Source organism: Nerophis ophidion, linkage group LG26, assembly GCF_033978795.1.
Source record: "Nerophis ophidion isolate RoL-2023_Sa linkage group LG26, RoL_Noph_v1.0, whole genome shotgun sequence".
NCBI lineage: Eukaryota > Metazoa > Chordata > Actinopteri > Syngnathiformes > Syngnathidae > Nerophis > Nerophis ophidion.
This window is the reverse complement of record NC_084636.1, coordinates 3,320,518-3,343,415: the sequence shown is the minus strand read 5'-3', so window position 1 is coordinate 3,343,415 and position 22,898 is coordinate 3,320,518. Positions and strand designations below refer to the sequence as shown.

Here is a 22,898-nt window from a genome sequence, read left to right as displayed (position 1 = left end):
TATTAGATCACAATTTTCACCAGTCCTGATGTGTGTGTCCAGTTTGGTGAGTTTTGAAGCATGTTAAGGGGGTCAAATTACAGCTCAAAGAGGCAAAAAATACATTTTTTAGGAAACTAGTTTTGAAGGGGTTTTTGCCAACTTCCTGTTGATTTTTTCTGAAGGAGGCTAGTGTATGAAATCTAGGTCTAAGTCAGACCTACATAGAGGTTTTTGTTGCATGTCTCTACAACTTTCCTACCGGAAGTTACAAGCAGTTTTGTCTGTGTTTTCTTCCCAAGAGCAGTTTTGTCTGTGTTTTATTCCTAGGGGGCGCTAGAGCGCAATTTTGAGTTTTGGGGTCTGGTTTTTTATTAGATCACAATTTTCACCAGTCCTGATGTGTGTGTCCAGTTTGGTGAGTTTTGAAGCATTTTTAAGGGGGTCAAATTACAGCTCAAAGAGGCAAAAATTAAATTTTTTAGGAAACTTGTTTTGAAGGGGTTTTTGCCAACTTCCTGTTGATTTTTGCTGAAGGATGTCAATGTATGAAATCTAGGTCTAAGTCAGACCTACATAGAGGTTTTTGTTTCATGTTTCTACGACGTTCCTAACGGAAGTTACAAGCAGTTTTGTCTGTGTTTTCTTCCCAAGAGCAGTTGTGTCTGTGTTTTATTCCTAGGGGGCGCTAGAGCGCAATTTTGAGTTTTGGGGTCTGGTTTTTTATTAGATCACAATTTTCACCAGTCCTGATGTGTGTGTCCAGTTTGGTGAGTTTTGAAGCATGTTAAGGGGGTCAAATTACAGCTCAAAGAGGCAAAAAATACATTTTTTAGGAAACTAGTTTTGAAGGGGTTTTTGCCAACTTCCTGTTGATTTTTTCTGAAGGAGGCTAGTGTATGAAATCTAGATCTAAGTCAGACCTACATAGAGGTTTTTGTTTCATGTCTCTACAACTTTCCTACCGGAAGTTACAAGCAGTTTAGTCTGTGTTTTCTTCCCAAGAGCAGTTTTGTCTTGTATTTTATTCCTAGGGGGCGCTAGAGCCCGATTTTGAGTTTTGGGGTCTGTTTTTTTTACAGGATCGCAATTTTCACCAGTCCTGATGTGTGTCCAGTTTGGTGAGTTTTGAAGCATTTTGAGGGGGTCAAATTACAGCTTAAAGAGGCAAAAATTACACTTTTTAGGAAACTTGTTTTGAAGGGGTTTTTGCCAACTTCCTGTTGATTTTTGCTGAAGGATGTCAATGTATGAAATCTAGGTCTAAGTCAGACCTACATAGAGGTTTTTGTTTCATGTTTCTACGACATTCCTAACGGAAGTTACAAACAGTTTTGTCTGTTTTCTTCCCAAGAGCAGTTTTGTCTGTGTTTTATTCCTAGGGGGCGCTAGAGCGCAATTTTGAGTTTTGGGGTCTGGTTTTTTATTAGATCACAATTTTCACCAGTCCTGATGTGTGTGTCCAATTTGGTGAGTTTTGAAGCATGTTAAGGGGGTCAAATTACAGCTCAAAGAGGCAAAAAATAATTTTTTTAGGAAACTAGTTTTGAAGGGGTTTTTGCCAACTTCCTGTTGATTTTTTCTGAAGGAGGCTAGTGTATGAAATCTATGTCTAAGTCAGACCTACATAGAGGTTTTTGTTGCATGTCTCTACAACTTTCCTACCGGAAGTTACAAGCAGTTTTGTCTGTGTTTTCTTCCCAAGAGCAGTTTCGTCTGTGTTTTATTCCTAGGGGGCGCTAGAGCGCAATTTTGAGTTTTGGGGTCTGGTTTTTTATTAGATCACAATTTTCACCAGTCCTGATGTGTGTGTCCAGTTTGGTGAGTTTTGAAGCATGTTAAGGGGGTCAAATTACAGCTCAAAGAGGCAAAAATTAAATTTTTTAGGAAACTTGTTTTGAAGGGGTTTTTGCCAACTTCCTGTTGATTTTTGCTGAAGGATGTCAATGTAAGAAATCTAGGTCTAAGTTAGACCTACATAGAGGTTTTTGTTTCATGTCTCTACGACATTCCTAACGGAAGTTACAAGCAGTTTTTTCTGTTTTTTCCTAGGGGGCGCTAGAGCGCAACTTTAAGTTTTGGGGTTTCGTTTTTTTTATTAAATCGCAATTTTCGCCAGTCCTGATGTGTGTGTTAAATATGGTGAGTTTTGAAGCATGTTAAGGGGGTCAAATGACAAAATACAATAGGGTCCTCGGTCCCTAATAAGAAGAAGTGAGCAGCGTAAGAGTTAACCTTTCGCGCGCGCGGTGGCTGGTGGGCGAGATGTACATTTTCATTATTAATCCCAAACTGATGAAATGTCTGCGTCCTGTCGGGTGCGAGTGCGAGCACAAACAAGAGCGCTGAGTGCGGGGGCCGGCGGGAGCATGACGGCGGACCACCGTCGCCATGGCAACTGTTTGCCGAAATGACGCGGTCTGGAGTTGATGTTGGCTAATTTGTGGCGTTTATACTTTGGAATGACTTGTTATACTTTTTGGAGGGGCTGCTGTCTGTTTCCACCACATTATGCTCTTCAGGTACTTTCTACCAATCTGACTTCTATTAATCAGCCTGAGCTCTTTAGCGCCGCCCTCGTGGCTCCCTGTATCTTTGTCAAACATGTATCAAAATGGAAAAAGATGGGGGGGAAAAGTTTTATTTTAGGTTGTAAAATGGTTTGTGTAGGAGGACAAACATGACACAAACCTTCCTAATTGTTAGAAAACCCACAGTTTGTATTAAACATGCTTCACTGATGAGAGGATTTGACAAGCGCCGTTATGTCCTACTAATTTTGGCGGTCCTTGAACGCACCGAAGTTTGTTTTACATGCACAACGTTCTCCGACACTCACACAGAAAGACGTGCTTTGCTGTTGTCTTCATTATAACACTTATGGAAGACTTTTAATGTAATATTGATAGTAGGCTAACATAGACACTTACATCATTAGTTGTCTTCATTATAACACTTATATAACACTTTTAAAGTCATTTTTGATAGGAGACTAATATAACTAATATAGACACTTATACCAGGTGTTGTCTTCATTATAACACTTATATAAGACTTTTAAATTCATTTTGATAGTAGGCTAATATAGACACTTACATCATGTGTTGCCGTCATTATAACACTTATACAAGGCTTTTAAAGTCATGTTGATAGTAGGCTAATATAGACACTTACATCATGTGTTGCCGTCATTATAACACTTATACAAGGCTTTTAAAGTCATTTTGATAGTAGGCTAATATAGACACTTACATCATGTGTTGTCTTCATTATAACACTTATATAAGGCTTTTAAAGTCATTTTGATAGTAGGCTAATATAGACACTTACATCATGTGTTGTCTTCATTATAACACTTATATAAGGCTTTTAAAGTCATTATGATAGTAGGCTAATATAGACACTTACATCATGTGTTGTCTTCATTATAACACTTATATAAGGCTTTTAAAGTCATTTTGATAGTAGGCTAATATAGACACTTACATCATGTGTTGTCTTCATTATAACACTTATATAAGGCTTTTAAAGTCATTTTGATAGTAGGCTAATATAGACACTTACATCATGTGTTGTCTTCATTATAACACTTATATAAGACTTTTAAAGTCATTTTGATAGTAGGCTAATATAGACACTTACATCATGTGTTGTCTTCATTATAACACTTATATAAGGTTTTAAAAGTCATTTTGATAGTAGGCTAATATAGACACTTACATCATGTGTTGTCTTCATTATAACACTTATATAAGACTTAATGTAATTTTCATAGTAGGCTAACACAGACACATCATGTGTTGTCTTCACTATAACACTTATATAAGACTTTTAAAGTCATTTTGATAGTAAGCTAATATAGACACTTACATCATGTGTTGTCTTCATTATAACACTTATATAAGACTTTTAAAGTCATTTTGATAGCTGGCTAATATAGACACTTACATCATGTGTTGTCTTCATTATAACACTTATATAAGACTTTTAAAGTCATTTTGATAGTAGGCTAATATAGACACTTACATCATGTGTTGCCTTCATTATAACACTTATATAAGACTTTTAAAGTCATTTTGATAGTAGGCTAATATAGACACTTACATCATGTGTTGTCTTCATTATAACACTTATATAAGACTTTTAAAGTCATTTTGATAGCTGGCTAATATAGACACTTACATCATGTGTTGTCTTCATTATTACACTTATATAAGACTTTTAAAGTCATTTTGATAGTAGGCTAATATAGACACTTACATCATGTGTTGCCTTCATTATAACACTTATATAAGACTTTTAAAGTCATTTTGATAGTAGGCTAATATAGACACATCATGTGTTGTCTTCATTATAACACTTATAAGGTTTTAAAAGTCATTTTGATAGTAGGTTAATATAAACACTTACATCATGTGTTGTGTTCATTATAACACTTATATAAGACTATTAAATTCATTTTGATAGTAGTGTAATGTAGACACTTACATCATGTGTTGTCTACACTATAACACTTATATAAGACTTTTAAAGTTATTTTGATAGTAAGCTAATAAGGACACTTACATCATGTGTTTTCTTCATTATTACACTTATATAAGGCTTTTAAAGTCCTTTTGATAGTAGGCTAATATAGACACTTCATGTGTTGTCTTCATTATAACACTTATATAAGGTTTTAAAAGTCATTTTGATAGTAGGCTAATATAGACACTTACATCATGTGTTGTGTTCATTATAACACTTATATAAGACTTTTAAAGTCATTATGATAGTAGGCTAACATAGACACATCATGTGTTATTTTCAATATAACACTTATATAAGACTTTTAAAGTCATTTTGATAGTAGGCTAATATAGACACATCATGTGTTGTCTTCATTATAACACTTATATAAGGTTTTAAAAGTCATTTTGATAGTAGGCTAATATAGACACTTACATCATGTGTTGTCTTCATTATAACACTTATATAAGGTTTTAAAAGTTATTTTGATAGTAGGCTAATATAGACACATCATGTGTTGTCTTCATTATAACACTTATATAAGGTTTTAAAAGTCATTTTGATAGTAGGCTAATATAGACACTTACATCATGTGTTGTCTTCATTATAACACATATAAGACTATTAAATTCATTTTGATAGTAGGCTAATATAGACACTTACATCTTGTGTTGTCTACACTATAACACTTATATAAGACTTTTAAAGTTATTTTGATAGTAAGCTAATATAGACACTTACATCATGTGTTTTCTTCATTATTACACTTATATAAGGCTTTTAAAGTCCTTTTGATAGTAGGCTAATATAGACACTTCATGTGTTGTCTTCATTATAACACTTATATAAGGTTTTAAAAGTCATTTTGATAGTAGGCTAATATAGACACTTACATCATGTGTTGTGTTCATTATAACACTTATATAAGACTTTTAAAGTCATTATGATAGTAGGCTAACATAGACACATCATGTGTTATTTTCAATATAACACTTATATAAGACTTTTAAAGTCATTTTGATAGTAGGCTAATATAGACACATCATGTGTTGTCTTCATTATAACACTTATATAAGGTTTTAAAAGTCATTTTGATAGTAGGCTAATATAGACACTTACATCATGTGTTGTCTTCATTATAACACTTATATAAGGTTTTAAAAGTTATTTTGATAGTAGGCTAATATAGACACATCATGTGTTGTCTTCATTATAACACTTATATAAGGTTTTAAAAGTCATTTTGATAGTAGGCTAATATAGACACTTACATCATGTGTTGTGTTCATTATAACACTTATATAAGACTATTAAAGTCATTTTGATAGTAGGCTAATTAGACACTTATATCATTTGTTGTCTTCATTCTAACACATATAAGACTTTTAAAGTCATTTTGATAGTAGGCTAATATAGACACTTACATCATGTGTTGTCTTCATAATAACACTTATATAAGACTTTTAAAGTCATTTTGATAGTAGTCTAATATAGACACTTACATCATGTGTTGTCTTCATTATAACACGTATATAAGACTTTAAAAGTCATTTTGAGAGTAGGCTAATATAGACACTTACATCATGTGTTGTGTTCATTATAACACTTATATAAGACTATTAAAGTCATTTTGATAGTAGTGTAATGTAGACACTTACATCATGTGTTGTCTACACTATAACACTTATATAAGGCTTTTAAAGTCATTTTGATAGTAGGCTAACATAGACACTTACATCATGTGTTTTCTTCATTATAACACTTATATAAGACTTTTAAAGTCATTTTGATAGTAGGCTGATATAGACACTTACATCATGTGTTGTCTTCATTATAACACTTATATAAGGCTTTTAAAAGTAATTTTGATAGTAGGCTAATATAGACACTTACATCATGTGTTGTCTTCATAATAACACTTATATAAGACTTTTAAAGTCATTTTGATAGTAGGCTAATATAGACACTTACATCATGTGTTGTGTTCATTATAACACTTATATAAGACTATTAAAGTCATTTTGATAGTAGTGTAATGTAGACACTTACATCATGTGTTGTCTACACTATAACACTTATATAAGACTATTAAAGTCATTTTGATAGTAGGCTAATATAGACACTTACATCATGTGTTGTCTTCATTATAACACTTATATAAGACTTTTAAAGTCATTTTGATAGTAGGCTGATATAGACACATCATGTGTTGTCTTCATTATAACACTTATATAAGGCTTTTAAAAGTAATTTTGATAGTAGGCTAATACAGACACTTACATCATGTGTTGTCTTCATTATAACACTTATATAAGACTTTTAAAGTCATTTTGATAGTAGGCTAATATAGACACTTACATCATGTGTTGTCTTCATTATTACACTTATATAAGGCTTTTAAAGTCATTCTGATAGTAGGCTAATATAGACACTTCATGTGTTGTCTTCATTATAACACTTATATAAGGTTTTGAAAGTCATTTTGATAGTAGGCTAATATAGACACTTACATCATGTGTTGTGTTCATTATAACACTTATATAAGACTTTTAAAGTCATTTTGATAGTAGGCTAATATAGACACTTACATCATGTGTTGTCTTCATTATAACACATATATAAGACTTCATGTAATTTTCATAGTAGGCTAACATAGACACTTACATCATGTGTTGTCTTCATTATAACACTTATATAAGGTTTTAAAAGTCATTGTGATAGTAGGCTAATATAGACACTTACATCATGTGTTGTCTTCATTATAACACTTATATAAGGTTTTAAAAGTCATTTTGATAGTAGGCTAATATAGACACATCATGTGTTGTCTTCATTATAACACTTATATAAGGTTTTAAAAGTCATTTTGATAGTAGGCTAATATAGACACTTACATCATGTGTTGTGTTCATTATAACACTTATATAAGACTATTAAAGTCATTTTGATAGTAGGCTAATATAGACACTTACATCATGTGTTGTCTACACTATAACACTTATATAAGACTTTTAAAGTTATTTTGATAGTAGGCTAATATAGACACTTATATCATGTGTTTTCTTCATTATTACACTTATATAAGGCTTTTAAAGTCATTTTGATAGTAGGCTAATATAGACACTTACATCATGTGTTGTCTTCATTATAACACTTATATAAGACTTTTAAAGTCATTTTGATAGTAGGCTAATATAGACACTTATATCATTTGTTGTCTTCATTCTAACACATATAAGACTTTTAAAGTCATTTTGATAGTAGGCTAATATAGACACTTACATCATGTGTTGTCTTCATTATAACACTTATATAAGACTTTTGAAGTAATTTTGATAGTAGGCTAATATAGACACTTACATCATGTGTTGTCTTCGTTATAACACTTATATAACACTTTTAAAGTCATTTTGATAGTAGGCTAATATAGACACTTACATCATGTGTTGTCTTCGTTATAACACTTATATAAGGTTTTAAAAGTCATTTTGATAGTAGGCTAATACAGACACTTACATCATGTGTTGTCTTCATTATAACACTTATATAAGGCTTTTAAAGTCATTTTGATAGTAGGCTAATATAGACACTTACATCATGTGTTGTCTTCATTATAACACTTATATAAGACTTTTAAAGTCATGTTGATAGTAGGCTAATATAGACACATCATGTGTTGTCTTCATTATAACACTTATATAAGACTTTTAAAGTAATTTTGATAGTAGGCTAATATAGACACTTACATCATGTGTTGTCTTCATTATAACACTTATGTAAGACTTTTAAAGTCATGTTGATAGTAGGCTAATATAGACACTTACATCATGTGTTGTCTTCATTATAACACTTATGTAAGACTTTTAAAGTCATGTTGATAGTAGGCTAATATAGACACTTACATCATGTGTTGTCTTCATTATAACACTTATGTAAGACTTTTAAAGTCATGTTGATAGTAGGCTGATACAGACACTTACATCATGTGTTGCTTTCCTTATAACATTTATATAATATAATTATTTGCGGCTCTCAGACGGATTAGTTTTTTGGTAATTTTGTTCCAATATGACTCTCTCAACATTTTGGGTTGCCGACCCCCGTTCTAAATCAACCATTTGTCCTTCTGAATGCAGATCCGTTCGGACCGGGACAAGAACTGGATGCTGCGTTACAGCGTGACGGGGCCCGGCGCCGACCAGCCACCGACCGGCATCTTCATCATCAACCCCATCTCCGGTCAGCTGTCTGTCACCAAGCCTCTGGACAGGGAGCACATCCCCAACTTCCACGTCAGTTCTCTTGCTTTTTTTTTTTTTTTTAAACCGCGTATCTACAAGTACCCTTCACCTTTTTATTTCTATTTTCACCTTGTCTCTCCCGTGCCGGGCCGGATAAATTCCCCAAAAAATTAAAGCTGCAAGCAGCGATGGACGGGACTGACTTTTGCTGGGGTTTCCTGCCTTTACCCATTCAACCTATCTTTACCTGCACATTACCTACCTTCTCTGTATCCTGGTGTCAAACTGGTGACTCCTTCTTTCACCCAGACAACATATCTTTACCTGCACATTACCTACCTTCTCTGTATCCTGGTGTCAAACTGGTGACTCCTTCTTTCACCCAGACAACATATCTTTACCTGCACTTTACCTACCTTCTCTGTATCCTGGTGTCAAACTGGTGACTCCTGCCATCACCCAGACAACATATCTTTACCTGCACATTACCTACCTTCTCTGTATCCTGGTGTCAAACTGGTGACTCCTTCTTTCACCCAGACAACATATCTTTACCTGCACATTACCTACCTTCCCTGAATCCTGGAGTCAAACTGGTGCCTTCTTCTTTCACCCAGTCAACATATCTTTACCCACACAGTACCTACCTTCTCTGCATTGTGTGATCACGCTGTTGCTTCCTGCTTTTAAGTGGCCATCTTGAGACGGCAGCAGCGCAGCAGCATCAGCGCAGCGGTTCTTTGAAGGCTCGTAAAATCAAAACCGGAGCAGTTAGAAAAACTCTTTGCGCAACTTTTAATCAGAAGAGTTCAATCTCTTTCCTGTGCGAGTTTGAAGCCGACACAACAAACGCGCACAGAGGAGATAATGTTTGAATAAAGGTGACTGGTTTTTACAAAACTTTTGTTTTGAAGGGGTAATTGCCAACTTCTTGTTGATTTTTGCTGAAGGATGTCAATTAATGAAATGTAGGTCTAAGTGAGACCTACATAGAGGTTTTTGTTTCATGTTTCTATGATATTCCTACCAGAACTTACAAGCAGTTTTGTCTGTGTTTCATTCCCAAGAGCAGTTTTGTCTGTGTTTTATTCCTAGGGGGCGCTAGAGCGCAATTTTGAGTTTTGGGGTTTTTCTTTTTTTATTAGATGGTAATTTTCGCCAGTCCTGATGTGTTAAATTTGGTGAGTTTTGAAGCATAATAAGGGGGTCAAATTACAGCTCAAAGAGGCAAAAATGACATTTTCTAGAAAACTTTTGTTTTGAAGGGTTTTTTGCTAACTTCCTGTTGATTTTTGCTGAAGGATGTCAATGTATGAAATGTAGGTCTAAGTGAGACCTACATAGATGTTTTTGTTTCATGTCTCTACGACATTACTACCAGAATTTACAAGCAGTTTTGTCTGTGTTTTATTCCCAAGAGCAGTTTTGTCTGTGTTTTATTCCTAGGGGGCGCTAGAGCGCAATTTTTAATTTCTGGGTTTTTCTTTTTTTTTATTAGATGGTAATTTTTGCCAGTCCTGAGGTGTTAAATTCGGTGAGTTTTGAAGCATTTTAAGGAGGTCAAATTACAGCTAAAAGAGGCAAAAATGACATTTTCTGCCAATTTCCTGTTGATTTTTGCTAAAGGGTGTGAGTGTATGAGATGTAGGTCTAAGTCAGACCTACATAGAGGTTTTTGTTTCATGTCTCTACGTCATTCTTAACGGAAGTTACAAGCAGTTTTGTCCGTGTGTTTTCCTAGGGGGAGCTAGAGAGCAATTTTGAGTTTTTATTTTTTTTTATTAAATGGCAATTTTCGCCAGTATTGATGTTTGTGTTAAATTTAGTGAGTTTTGAAGCATGTTTAAGGGGTCAAATTACAGCTCAAAGAGGCGGCGGTATAATAATAATCACAAAACCTTAGAAATACAGTAGGGTCCTCCGTACCAAAGGGACATTCGGTCCCTAAAAAAGTGCTACTGTGCTTACCGCAGTCACCCGCCCCTCCGAGCGTGGCGCGTAACCTTTTGATCTGAAGGAACGGGGAGCGGGAATGTGGAGTGGCAGCAGGCCATTTGCATGCTGATGAATATTCATGTTGCTGGATGGAGTTGTCACAACTCCCAGCCTCAGCCCACATCTTTATGCATGAGGCAGGCTGGGCTCCAAAGCAGTTCCTGGCTGAGGGTCGCAGGCCAGCCAATAGCTTTATTCATCATATTTGGCCCTTTTATGGGGAACACATTCATCTTCTCCCTGCTCTGCAGCCACCAACACAACAACAACGACGACGAGGCAAAAGGCTCAAGACTCTCATACACTTTTATCTGCTTTTACTGATATTTTATGACTTCTTGCCCCGTTTCGTGGTCTTTGTCCACGTGGATCCTGGACCCTGTGCTTGCCAAGAGACGCAAGTTAACGCTAAAAGGCCTACTGAAACCTATTACTAGCGACCACGCAGTCGGATAGTTTATATATCAATGATGAAATATTAACATTGCAACACATGCCAATACGGCCGCTTTAGTTTAATAAATTGCGGAAGTATCATGCTAAAACGTTGGATGATGACGTCACGCATGGTAGAGGACATTTTGGTCCAGCACCGTTCACAGCTATAAGTCGTCTCTTTTCATCGCATAATTCCACAGAATTACGGACATCTGTTATGGATGAATCTTTTGCAATTTGTTCAATTAATAATGGAGACGTCAAAGAAGAAAGCTGTAGGTGGGAAGCGGTGTATTGCGGCCGCCTTTAGCAACACAAACACAGTCTGTGTTTCCTTGTTTACATTCCCGGAAGATGACAGTGAAGCTTTACTATGGAACAGAGCGGTCAAGCAAACATGGTTCCCTGCCACATGTCAACCTGCAGGTTTCGGTGAGAAAATGGTGGTAATAAGTCGGCTCTTACCGTAAACATGATATCAATGATGAAATATTAACATTGCAACACATGCCAATATGGCCGGTTTAGTTTACTAAATTGCGGAAGTATCATGCTAAAACGTTGCGGTATGATGACGTCACGCATGGTAGAGGACATTTTGGTCCAGCATTGTTCCCAGCTATAAGTCTTCTCTTTTCATCGCATAATTACACAGTATTCTGGACATCTGTGTTGCTGAATCTTTTGCAATTTGTTCAATGAATAATGGAGACGTAAAAGAAGAAAGCTGTAGGGGGGAAGCGGTGTATTGCGGCCGCCTTTAGCAACACAAACGCAGCCGGTGTTTCATTGTTTACATTCCCGAAAGATGAAGGTGAAGCTTTACTATCGAACAGAGCGGTCAAGCGAACACAGTTGGATTGGACCACTCACACAAAGTACAGTGTATTATGCAGCGATCATTTCGAAATATCGTGTTTGGAAGAGGGTCCCTTGCGAAGGGCAGAGCTGGGAATCGCCACCACCTGTCGACTGGTGCTAAAGAATGGTGCGGGGCCAACCATCTATATATCTCATTAAAACACTGGTAACACAATAAGCATATAAGGGTTTTTTCCAGAATTATCCTGGTAAATGTGTCTAATAACGTCTGAACCACTCCCACTGTATAGTCTTTTTTTTTTCTATTCCTTTACTCCACGAATCTCTCATCCTCGCTCAAATTAATGGGGAAATCGTCGCTTTCTCGGTCCGAATCGCTCTCGCTGCTGGTGGCCATGATTTTTCCTATTTAAAGGGGGATAGCAGGTCCATTCTATGTGTCATACTTGATCATTTCGCCATATTGCCATATTTTTGCTGAAAGGATTTAGTAGAGAACATCAACAATAAAGTTTACAACTTATGGTTGCTAATAAAAAAATCCTTGCCTGTACCGGAAGTAGCAGACGATGTGCGCGTGACGTCACGGGTTGTGGAGCTCCTCACATCTGAACATTGTTTACAATCATGGCCACCAGCAGCAAGAGCTATTCGGACCGAGAAAGTAACAATTTCCACATTAATTTGAGCGAGGATAAAAGATTCGTGGATGAGGAAAGTGGGAGTGAGGCACAAAAAAAACAACAACAAAAAAAAGGCGACGGCTCCAGGCATTTCAGATGTAATTAGACACATTTACCAGGATATTTCTGGAAGATCCCTTATCAGCTTATTGTTTTAATAGTGTTTAAGTGAGATTGTAAAGTCATACCTGAAAGTCGGGTGGCTGCAGTGAACGCCAGTGTCTCTCAGAGAAGCCAGTGGAGGAGCCAAGATCACAGCTGCCTTTTTGACAGCTGCAGGAGGAAGTCTGAAGTGGATTACGCGGTAAGAGCTGATTTAATATTCCAACTTTCCCATCCAAAACCTTGCTGGTTGATGTAGAGAAACATGTTCGCTTGACCGCTCTGTGTTAAAGCTTCACAACAAAGAAACACCGGCTGTATTTCGGTTGCTAAAGGCAGCTACAATCCACCGCTTTCCACCAACAGCATTCTTCTTTGACGTCTCTATTATTAATTGGACAAAATGCAAAAGATTCAGCAACACAGATGTCCAAATTACTGTGTAATTCGGCGATTAAAAGAGATGACTTTTAGCCGTAAGTGGTGCTGGGCTAATATGTCCGCTACAACCGGTGACGTCACAAACACGCGTCATCATTCCGCGATGTTTTCAACAAGAAACTCCGCGGGAAATTAAAAATTGCAATTTAGTAAACTAAAGCGGCCGTATTGGCATGTGTTGCAATGTTAATATTTCATCATTGATATATAAACTATCAGACTGCATAGTAGTGGCTTTCAGTAGGCCTTTAAAACTTTCCAATAAACATTTGCATTGAAATTATTTCAAATGTAACATTCCCAAATAGTCCCATCATAAAGTGTTTATGATCATTTATTTGTGTCAGTGTGAGAAACACTGGAGTTGTCACCTTTTATTTACATTTCCGCGCCAAGCTTTGAATGACGTCATGCTGTAATGCCACACTTCTTGGCGTTGGCGTGCTAACAGCGGTCTAACAACGTGTGTATGTGTGTGTGTGTGTGTGTGTGTGTGTGCGTCCACAGTTGCGCGCCCACGCCGTGGACCTGAACGGCAACCAGGTGGAGACCCCCGTGGAAATCCACATCAACGTCATCGACCAGAACGACAACAGGCCCGAGTTCACGCACACCATCTTCAACGGCTCGGTGCCCGAGGGATCCAAGCCAGGTACGCACACGCACACACGCCCGGTCGCTCCTTGGCGCCCGGCTAACCTGTCCCCCCGCCCCCCCGCAGGGACCTTCGTGATGACGGTGACGGCCGTGGACAAGGACGACCCCAAGACGGCCAACGGGATGCTGCGATACAAGATCCTGTCCCAGAGTCCCCAGAGTCCGTCGTCCAACATGTTCACCATTAACAACAAGACTGGTGACATCATCACTGTGGCGGCAGGCCTGGACCGGGAGGTGTGTGTGTGTGTGTGTGTGTGTGTGTGTGTGTGTGCGTGTGTGTGCGTCTGCGTGTGCGTGTGTGCTAGGCTTTGGTGGCGTTGATGTCCATATGGAGTCTCAGCCTGTCAAAGTGTGTCTGGCCTGCAGCGTTAAGACAGATTGTGGCCTTTTTTTTTTTTGTTTTGTTTTTTTTGTAGTCCTAATCCAGGGGTGTCCAAACTTTTTCCACTGAGTGCTTCACACTGAAAAATCAAAGCAAGTGGGGGTTATTTAGATTTTTTTTTCATTTTAAAAACCAATACTCCCATCTGGGGGGAGCTCAAAGTGAAGCCGCTGCTCCTCAACATGGAGAGGAGCCAGATGAGGTGGTTCGGGCATCTGGTCAGGATGCCACCCGAACGCCTCCCCAAGGAGGTGTTTAGGGCACGTCCAGCCGGTAGGAGGCCACGGGGAAGACCCAGGACACGTTGGGAAGACTATGTCTCCCGGCTGGCCTGGGAACGCCTCGGGATCCCCCGGGAAGAGCTAGACGAAGTGGCTGGGGAAAGGGAAGTCTGGGTTTCCCTGCTTAGGCTGCTGCCCCCGCGACCCGACCTCAGATAAGCGGAAGATGATGGATGGATAAAATATGTTGATAAAAAATATACATTTAGGCCTCCACTTAGTCACCATAGGATTTTGGTCAAAATATATCAAAAATGTGTCATTATTCAGTATTATTATTTGTATTATTTTTTAAGTTTTAAATCCCTAGATCAGTGGTTCTCAACCTTTTTTCAGTGATGTACCCCCTGTGAACATTTTTTTAATTCAAGTACCCCCTAATCAGAGCAAAGCATTTCTGGTTGAAAAAAAGGGATTAAGAAGTTTCTGATTTATTAAATTGTATAACAGTGCAAAATATTGCTCATTTGTAGTGGTCTTTCTTCAACTATTTGGAAAAAAAGATATAAAAATAACTAAAAACTTGTTGAAAAATAAACAAGTGATTCAATTCTAAATTAAAGCTGCAAGCAGCGTTGGTCGTGTCCGCCTTTGGCCGCTGCCAAGCCCTGGTCTAAGTCAGACCTACATAGAGGTCTTTGTTTCATGTCTCTACGACATTCCTAACAGAAGTTACAAGCAGTTTTGTCTGTTTTTTTTCCTAGGGGGCGCTGGAGCGCAATTTTGACTTTTGGGGTTTGGTTTTCTATTAGATGGCAATTCTCGCCAGTCCTGATGTGTGTGTAAAATTTGGTGAGTTTTGAAGCATGTTAAGGGGGTCAAATTACAGATCGGCGTTTCTGGATGTTGTTGATAAATGGCTTTCGCCATGCATAGTAGAGTTTTAACTTGCACTTTGAAGCATTTTAAGGGGGTCAAATTACAGCTCAAAGAGGCAAAAATGACATTTTTTAGGAAACTTTGCGCAGGGGTTCTTTGAAGGCGCGGAATAACAAAAGCGGAGCAGTAATCAAAACTTTGTTGGATAGTTTTAGTCAAAAGAGTTCAATCTCTCTCCTGTGCGAGTTTGAAGCCGAAACGACAAACGCACTCGGAGGAGTTTACGTTTTAAAAAGGTGACGGGTTTTTACAAAACTTTTATTTTGAAGGGGTAATTTTTAACTTCCTGTTGAGTCCTTTGCAAAGGGCCTGGCGGACCCTAATAAAGATTTCTACACATAGAAGTAATCATCAACTTAAAGTGCCCTCTTTGGGGATTGTAATAGAGATCCATCTGGATTCATCAACTTCATTCTAAACATTTCTTCACAAAAATAAATCTTTAACATCAATATTTATGAAACATGTCCACAAAAAATCTAGCTGTCAACACTGAATATTGCAATGTTGTATTTCTTTTCACAGTTTATGAACTGACATTCATATTTTGTTGAAGTATTATTGAATAAATATATGTATAAAGGATTTTTTAATAATTGCTATTTTTAGAATATTTTTGAAGAATTTCACATACCCTTTGGCATACCTTCAAGTACGCGAACCCCCATTTGAGAACCACTGTACTAGGAGGTCGAAATTGAGGTTAATTTTTTTGTCAAACCTAACATTACAACCAAACTTAACCATGGATTTTCCAACAATTGCAATTATTTTTTGGAGTATTTTGGAGATAAAGGGAAGGTGATTTACGAGGTAGACGTTGAGGTTAAATGCCATCCATCCATTTTCTACTGCTTATTCCCTATTTTGGGGTCGGGGGTGGGCGCTGGCGCCTATCTCAGCTACAATCGGGCGGAAGGCGGGGTACACCCTGGACAAGTCGCCACCTCATCGCAGTACTCATAACAACATTGATTTCTTTTTTTTTTATTTTTGAGCAATGACACTTAAAAACAAATCACATTTAAAATGATTGGGATCAAAAAGGGTCCTACTCATTGAAGCGTTTAAAAACATGAATTATATATATTTGTTTACTGTTTACTTTTAACACAATAATCTCGAGATTACCTTCAGATCTATTCGTCAATTATAAGTTGTATTGTTGTTTGTATATGGCAAACACAAAACATGCAAAATTCCCCCCCAAAAATATTTCACAGTGTCAGAGAATTTAATTAATTAAAAAATGAATCAAAAAATAATACAAAATTCAATTTAATGTGATTTTTTTTGGAGCCTTGAATAGGTCAATAATTCATAATGACATAGATTTTGATTCATTATTATTTTTTAAAGAAAGAAACAGCCTGCATGGCAGCTTTGTGTTATTCGAGTAAACATTGCAACTTTTTATTGTTACATTCCACCTGTTTGCTCTTTCATTACACTTTTTATGTTTAAATTTTTTTTTTCAATTGTATTTTTAAACTGGGCAGTGGAGCCGTTAAAAAATGACCTCCGGGCCACACTTTGGACACCCCTGTCTTAATCCAAGGCTGGTAGAAGAAAATGTTGAGGTCACGCCATTTGGCAGCACGGAGCGTTCATACATGCCTTTTTCTCACTCTTCTTCTGTCGCCGTGCCAGAATCTTTCCTACCTGTGAATCCACACCGTTTTTTTTGGTCCTTGTTTGACGGCAGAATGGAAGAAAAAGTGTTGCAGTGATGGATTAAGATGAGTGTGCTTGAACAAAGTCAGTGATGTTGAAAAAAGAAGCGCAGACTCTCAGTGCATCACAACAATACTCTGCTTATTAGGGGAGTCCAAAAAAAGAGATTTTTAAGTTAATCACATTTTTTTATTGGTAATTGCTTTTAATCAATTTAAAAAAAAAATATATATATATATATATATATTTTTTTTTTTAAGCAATTTAGAAATGTATTAGAGCTGTTTATGTATTTTATGAAGGAATGTAGTTAATCAAACAACTGCCACCCAATCTTATTAAAAAGCGTGTGTGTGTGTATATAAATATTTGTGTATATGTATGTGTATATGTATGTATATAGATGTATATATTTGTGTATATATATGTCTATGTATATATACACGTATATATTTATATATATATATATATATAAATGTGTGTGTATAAATATATGTACATGTGTATATATACATATATATACATGTGTATATACATGAATGAATGTGTATATATATGTATGTGTTTATATATATATTTATATATACACATATATGTGTGTGTGTGTATGTATATATATATATATATATACATACATATATGTGTGTGTGTATGTATATGTGTGTGAATATATATATATGTGTGTATATACATACATATATATACATACGTATGTGTGTATATATATATATATACATAAACATACGTACATATGTGTGTAAGTGTGTGTGTGCATATATATGTATGTGTGTGTATGTATATATATATACACATATATGTGTGTGTGTGTATATATATATGTATATATATACACACACTCACACCTACAGTATATATATATATATATATATATATATATATAAACATGCACATATATGGACATATATATGTGTGTATATTTGTATATATACACACACACGCACATATATATACAGTATATATATATATATATATATATATATATATATATATATATATACATATGTATATGTATATATATATATGTGTGTGTGTGTATATATATATATATATATATATATATATATATATATAATGTGTGTGTGTATATATATATATATATACACACATACATATATATATATATATACATATATATATATATATATATATGTATATATATATATATATATATATATATATATATATAACCATAAGGGAGTAATGGATCAACAATCTCTTTACTATCAAATCAACGGCAAGCTGAACTGTCAAAGAGCACACACACTAAAGTCCCTTTGGTGTTCTCAAAAGGGTCAACAAAAAATAAAATACTCTTTACCTTGTTGTCAGCGTATATTTGCGGCACGCAAGCGGCGACAAGAGGAGACACGTAGCTGAGAAGTGTGTTACTGCTCAAAAGGAGAGTCCTCCTCTTCCCGAGGTTGGCTCTCCTCTCTATGTCTAAGTCCACAGCCATTCCTCTTTCCAGGCTGCTTTGTTGCCTTTTTTTTGGTGTTCGCAAAATAGACAAAAATTTGGCGACCGGCGAGTAAAGAAACACACACTGAAGTAGTGAGAAGTAGCGAATGAGTCAACAAAAATGGCTCCGCCCCCTGTGTACCGCACAGGAAGTGATGTCACAGGAAGTAAAAGTGTGTAAACGGCAACAGGAGTGCACTGATCATAGCTTGGTGGTGTTGGTGTTTTTACAGAAAGTGTCCCAGTACACGCTGATCATCCAGGCCACCGACATGGAGGGCAACCCCACCTACGGCCTTTCCAACACCGCCACCACCCTCATCAGGATCACCGACGTCAACGACAACGCCCCCGAGTTCACCACCGACACGGTTCATGCCCCTCCCCGAAACCACGGCGCTCCCCCGTCACCACCTGTCCTCGCTCCTAACCCCGCCTTCTCGCGCAGTTCTTCGGCGAGGTCCACGAGAACCTGGTGAACGTGATCGTGACCAACCTGACGGTGACGGACAAGGACCAGCCGCACTCCTCGGCCTGGAACGCCGTCTACCGCATCGTGAACGGAGACCCCAGCGGGCGCTTCTCCATCCCGACAGACCCCACCACCAACGAGGGCCTGCTCACCGTGGTCAAGGTGAGGACGGCAGGCGCTGGATCCACACTATGGTGGGGGGGGGGGGGGTCCCCACACCACCAAGGACTCTGGTGGGGGGGGTCCCACACCACCAAGGACTCTGGTGGGGGAACAGCTCAGATCCAGGGTGTCTGGTTGTCCCGATGCCAATATTTTGATATGTCGATACTGTTCGATACCTTTTGATACTTTTAAAAAGCGTGGCGTCTTGCCTACTGGTGTTGTCTCGATACCAATATTTTAGTACCGGTACCAAAATGTATTTTGATATTTTTCCATTCTTTTCCAAAAAAAAAAAAATGGGACCACAAAAAAATGTCAACGGTGAATGAAGTGTTGGGCCAGTTTATATGAAGTGTTAGGCCACGTTGAATGAAATGTTGGGCCAAGTTAAATGAAGTGTTGGGCCACCTTAAATGAAGTGCCGGGCCACAGTAAATGAAGTGTCAGGCCAACGTAAATGACTTGTCGGGCCACAGTAAATGTAAATGACTTGTCGGGCCACGGTAAATGAAGCGTTGGGCCACATTAAATGAAGTGTTGGGCCACCTTTAAATGAAGTGTTGGGCCACCTTTAAATGAAGTGCCGGGCCACAGTAAATTAAGTGTCAGGTCACAGTAAATGACTTGTCGGACCTCAGTAAATGTAAATGACTTGTCGGGCCAGATTAAATGTAAATGACTTGTCGGGCCACGGTAAATGATGTGTTGTGCCATCATTAAATGTAAATGATGTGTCGGGCCAAGGTAAATGAAGTGTTGGGCCACAGTAAATGAAGTGTTGGGCCACGGTAAATGAAGTGTTGGCCCACCTTTAAATGAAGTGCGGGGCCACGGTAAATGAAGTGCGGGGCCACGGTAAATGAAGTGCAGGGCCACGGTAAATGAAGTGCAGGGCCACGGTAAATGACTTGTCGGGCCACAGTAATTGTAAATGACTTGTCGGGCCACGTAAAATGAAGTGTCGGGCCACAGTAAATGAAGTGTCAGGCCAACGTAAATGACTTGTCGGACCTCAGTAAATGTAAATGACTTGTCGGGCCACGGTAAATGAAGTGTTGGGCCACGGTAAATGAAGTGTTGGGCCACCTTTAAATGAAGTGTTGGGCCACATTTAAATGAAGTGTTGGGCCACATTTAAATGAAGTGTTGGGCCACATTTAAATGAAGTGTTGGGCCACATTTAAATGAAGTGTCGGGCCACATTTAAATGAAGTGTCGGGCCACGGTAAATGAAGTGTCAGGTCACAGTAAATGACTTGTCGGACCTCAGTAAATGTAAATGACTTGTCGGGCCACGGTAAATGAAGTGTTGGGCCACGGTAAATGAAGTTTTGGGCCACGGTAAATGAAGTGTTGGGCCACGGTAAATGAAGTGTTGGGCCACGGTAAATGAAGTTTTGGGCCACGGTAAATGAAGTGTTGGGCCACGGTAAATGAAGTGTTGGGCCACGGTAAATGAAGTGTTGGGCCACGGTAAATGAAGTGTTGGGCCACTTTAAATGAAGTGTTGTGCCACGGTAAATGAAGTGTTGGGCCACGGTAAATGAAGTGTTGGGCCACGGTAAATGAAGTGTTGGGCCAAGGTAAATGAAGTGTTGGGCCACGGTAAATGAAGTGTTGGGCCACGGTAAATGAAGTGTTGGGCCACGGTAAATGAAGTGTTGGGCCAAGGTAAATGAAGTGTTGGGCCAAGGTAAATGAAGTGTTGGGCCACGGTAAATGAAGTGTTGGGCCAAGGTAAATGAAGTGTTGGGCCACTTTAAATGAAGTGTTGTGCCACGGTAAATGAAGTGTTGGGCCACGGTAAATGAAGTGTTGGGCCACGGTAAATGAAGTTTTGGGCCACGGTAAATGAAGTGTTGGGCCACGGTAAATGAAGTGTTGGGCCACGGTAAATGAAGTGTTGGGCCACGGTAAATGAAGTGTTGGGCCACTTTAAATGAAGTGTTGTGCCACGGTAAATGAAGTGTTGGGCCACGGTAAATGAAGTGTTGGGCCAAGGTAAATGAAGTGTTGGGCCAAGGTAAATGAAGTGTTGGGCCACGGTAAATGAAGTGTTGGGCCACGGTAAATGAAGTGTTGGGCCACGGTAAATGAAGTGTTGGGCCAAGGTAAATGAAGTGTTGGGCCAAGGTAAATGAAGTGTTGGGCCACGGTAAATGAAGTGTTGGGCCACGGTAAATGAAGTGTTGGGCCAAGGTAAATGAAGTGTTGGGCCAAGGTAAATGAAGTGTTGGGCCACGGTAAATGAAGTGTTGGGCCACGGTATAGCTCGGTTGGTAGAGTGGCCGTGCCAGCAACTTGAGGGTTGCAGGTTCGATTCCCGCTTCCGCCATCCTAGTCACTGCCGTTGTGTCCTTGGGCAAGACACTTTACCCACCTGCTCCCAGTGCCACCCACACTGGTTTAAATGTAACTTAGATATTGGGTTTCACTATGTAAAGCGCTTTGAGTCACTAGAGAAAAGCGCTATATAAATATAATTCACACTTCACTTCACGGTAAATGAAGTGTTGGGCCACAGTAAATGAAGTGTTGGGCCACTTTAAATGAAGTGTTGGGCCACATTAAATGAAGTGTTGGGCCACATTAAATGAAGTGTTGGGCCACATTAAATGAAGTGTTGGGCCACATTAAATGAAGTGTTGGGCCACAATAAATGAAGTGTTGGGCCACTTAAATGAGGTGTTGGGCCACATTAAATGAAGTGTTGGGCCACAGTAAATGAAGTGTTGGGCCACCTTTTAAATGAAGTGTTGGCCCACCTTTAAATGAAGTGTTGGCCCACCTTTAAATGAAGTGCGGGGCCACGGTAAATGAAGTGCGGGGCCACGGTAAATGACTTGTCAGGCCACAGTAATTGTAAATGACTTGTCGGGCCACGGTAAATGAAGTGTTGGGCCACATTAAATGAAGTGTTGGGCCACCTTTAAATGAAGTGTTGGGCCACATTTAAATGAAGTGTCGGGCCACGGTAAATGAAGTGTCAGGTCACAGTAAATGACTTGTCGGACCTCAGTAAATGTAAATGACTTGTAGGGCCACGGTAAATGATGTGTTGTGCCATCATTAAATGTAAATGATGTGTCGGGCCAAGGTAAATGAAGTGTTGGGCCACGGTAAATGAAGTGTTGGGCCACGGTAAATGAAGTGTTGGGCCACGGTAAATGAAGTGTTGGGCCACGGTAAATGAAGTGTTGGGCCACGGTAAATGAAGTGTTGGGCCACGGTAAATGAAGTGTTGGGCCACGGTAAATGAAGTGTTGGGCCACGGTAAATGAAGTGTTGGGCCACTTTAAATGAAGTGTTGGGCCACGGTAAATGAAGTGTTGGGCCACGGTAAATGAAGTGTTGGGCCAAGGTAAATGAAGTGTTGGGCCACTTAAATGAAGTGTTGGGCCACATTAAATGAAGTGTTGGGCCACATTAAATGAAGTGTTGGGCCACTTAAATGAGGTCTTGGCCCACATTAAATGAAGTGTTGGCCCACCTTTAAATGAAGTGTTGGCCCACCTTTAAATGAAGTGTTGGCCCACCTTTAAATGAAGTGCGGGGCCACAGTAAATGAAGTGTTGGGCCACGGTAAATGAAGTGTTGGGCCACGGTAAATGAAGTGTTGGGCCACGGTAAATGAAGTGTTGGGCCACGGTAAATGAAGTGTTGGGCCACGGTAAATGAAGTGTTGGGCCACTTTAA

General features: G+C 38.4%; 1 protein-coding gene across 2 annotated transcripts in view; it reads left to right on the top strand.

Annotated features, from left to right (window-relative positions):
• The window catches only part of LOC133543951 (cadherin-2-like), a 210,927-nt gene that overhangs the window by 123,183 nt on the left and 64,846 nt on the right, over window positions 1-22,898 (top strand). For both annotated transcript variants that reach the window (XM_061888891.1, XM_061888890.1), the window contains exons 5-9: window positions 8,625-8,780; window positions 13,718-13,862; window positions 13,932-14,104; window positions 18,799-18,936; window positions 19,014-19,199. In XM_061888891.1, the coding sequence (XP_061744875.1) occupies window positions 8,625-8,780; window positions 13,718-13,862; window positions 13,932-14,104; window positions 18,799-18,936; window positions 19,014-19,199 (798 nt within the window). The remainder of the gene's footprint in view (window positions 1-8,624; window positions 8,781-13,717; window positions 13,863-13,931; window positions 14,105-18,798; window positions 18,937-19,013; window positions 19,200-22,898) is intronic.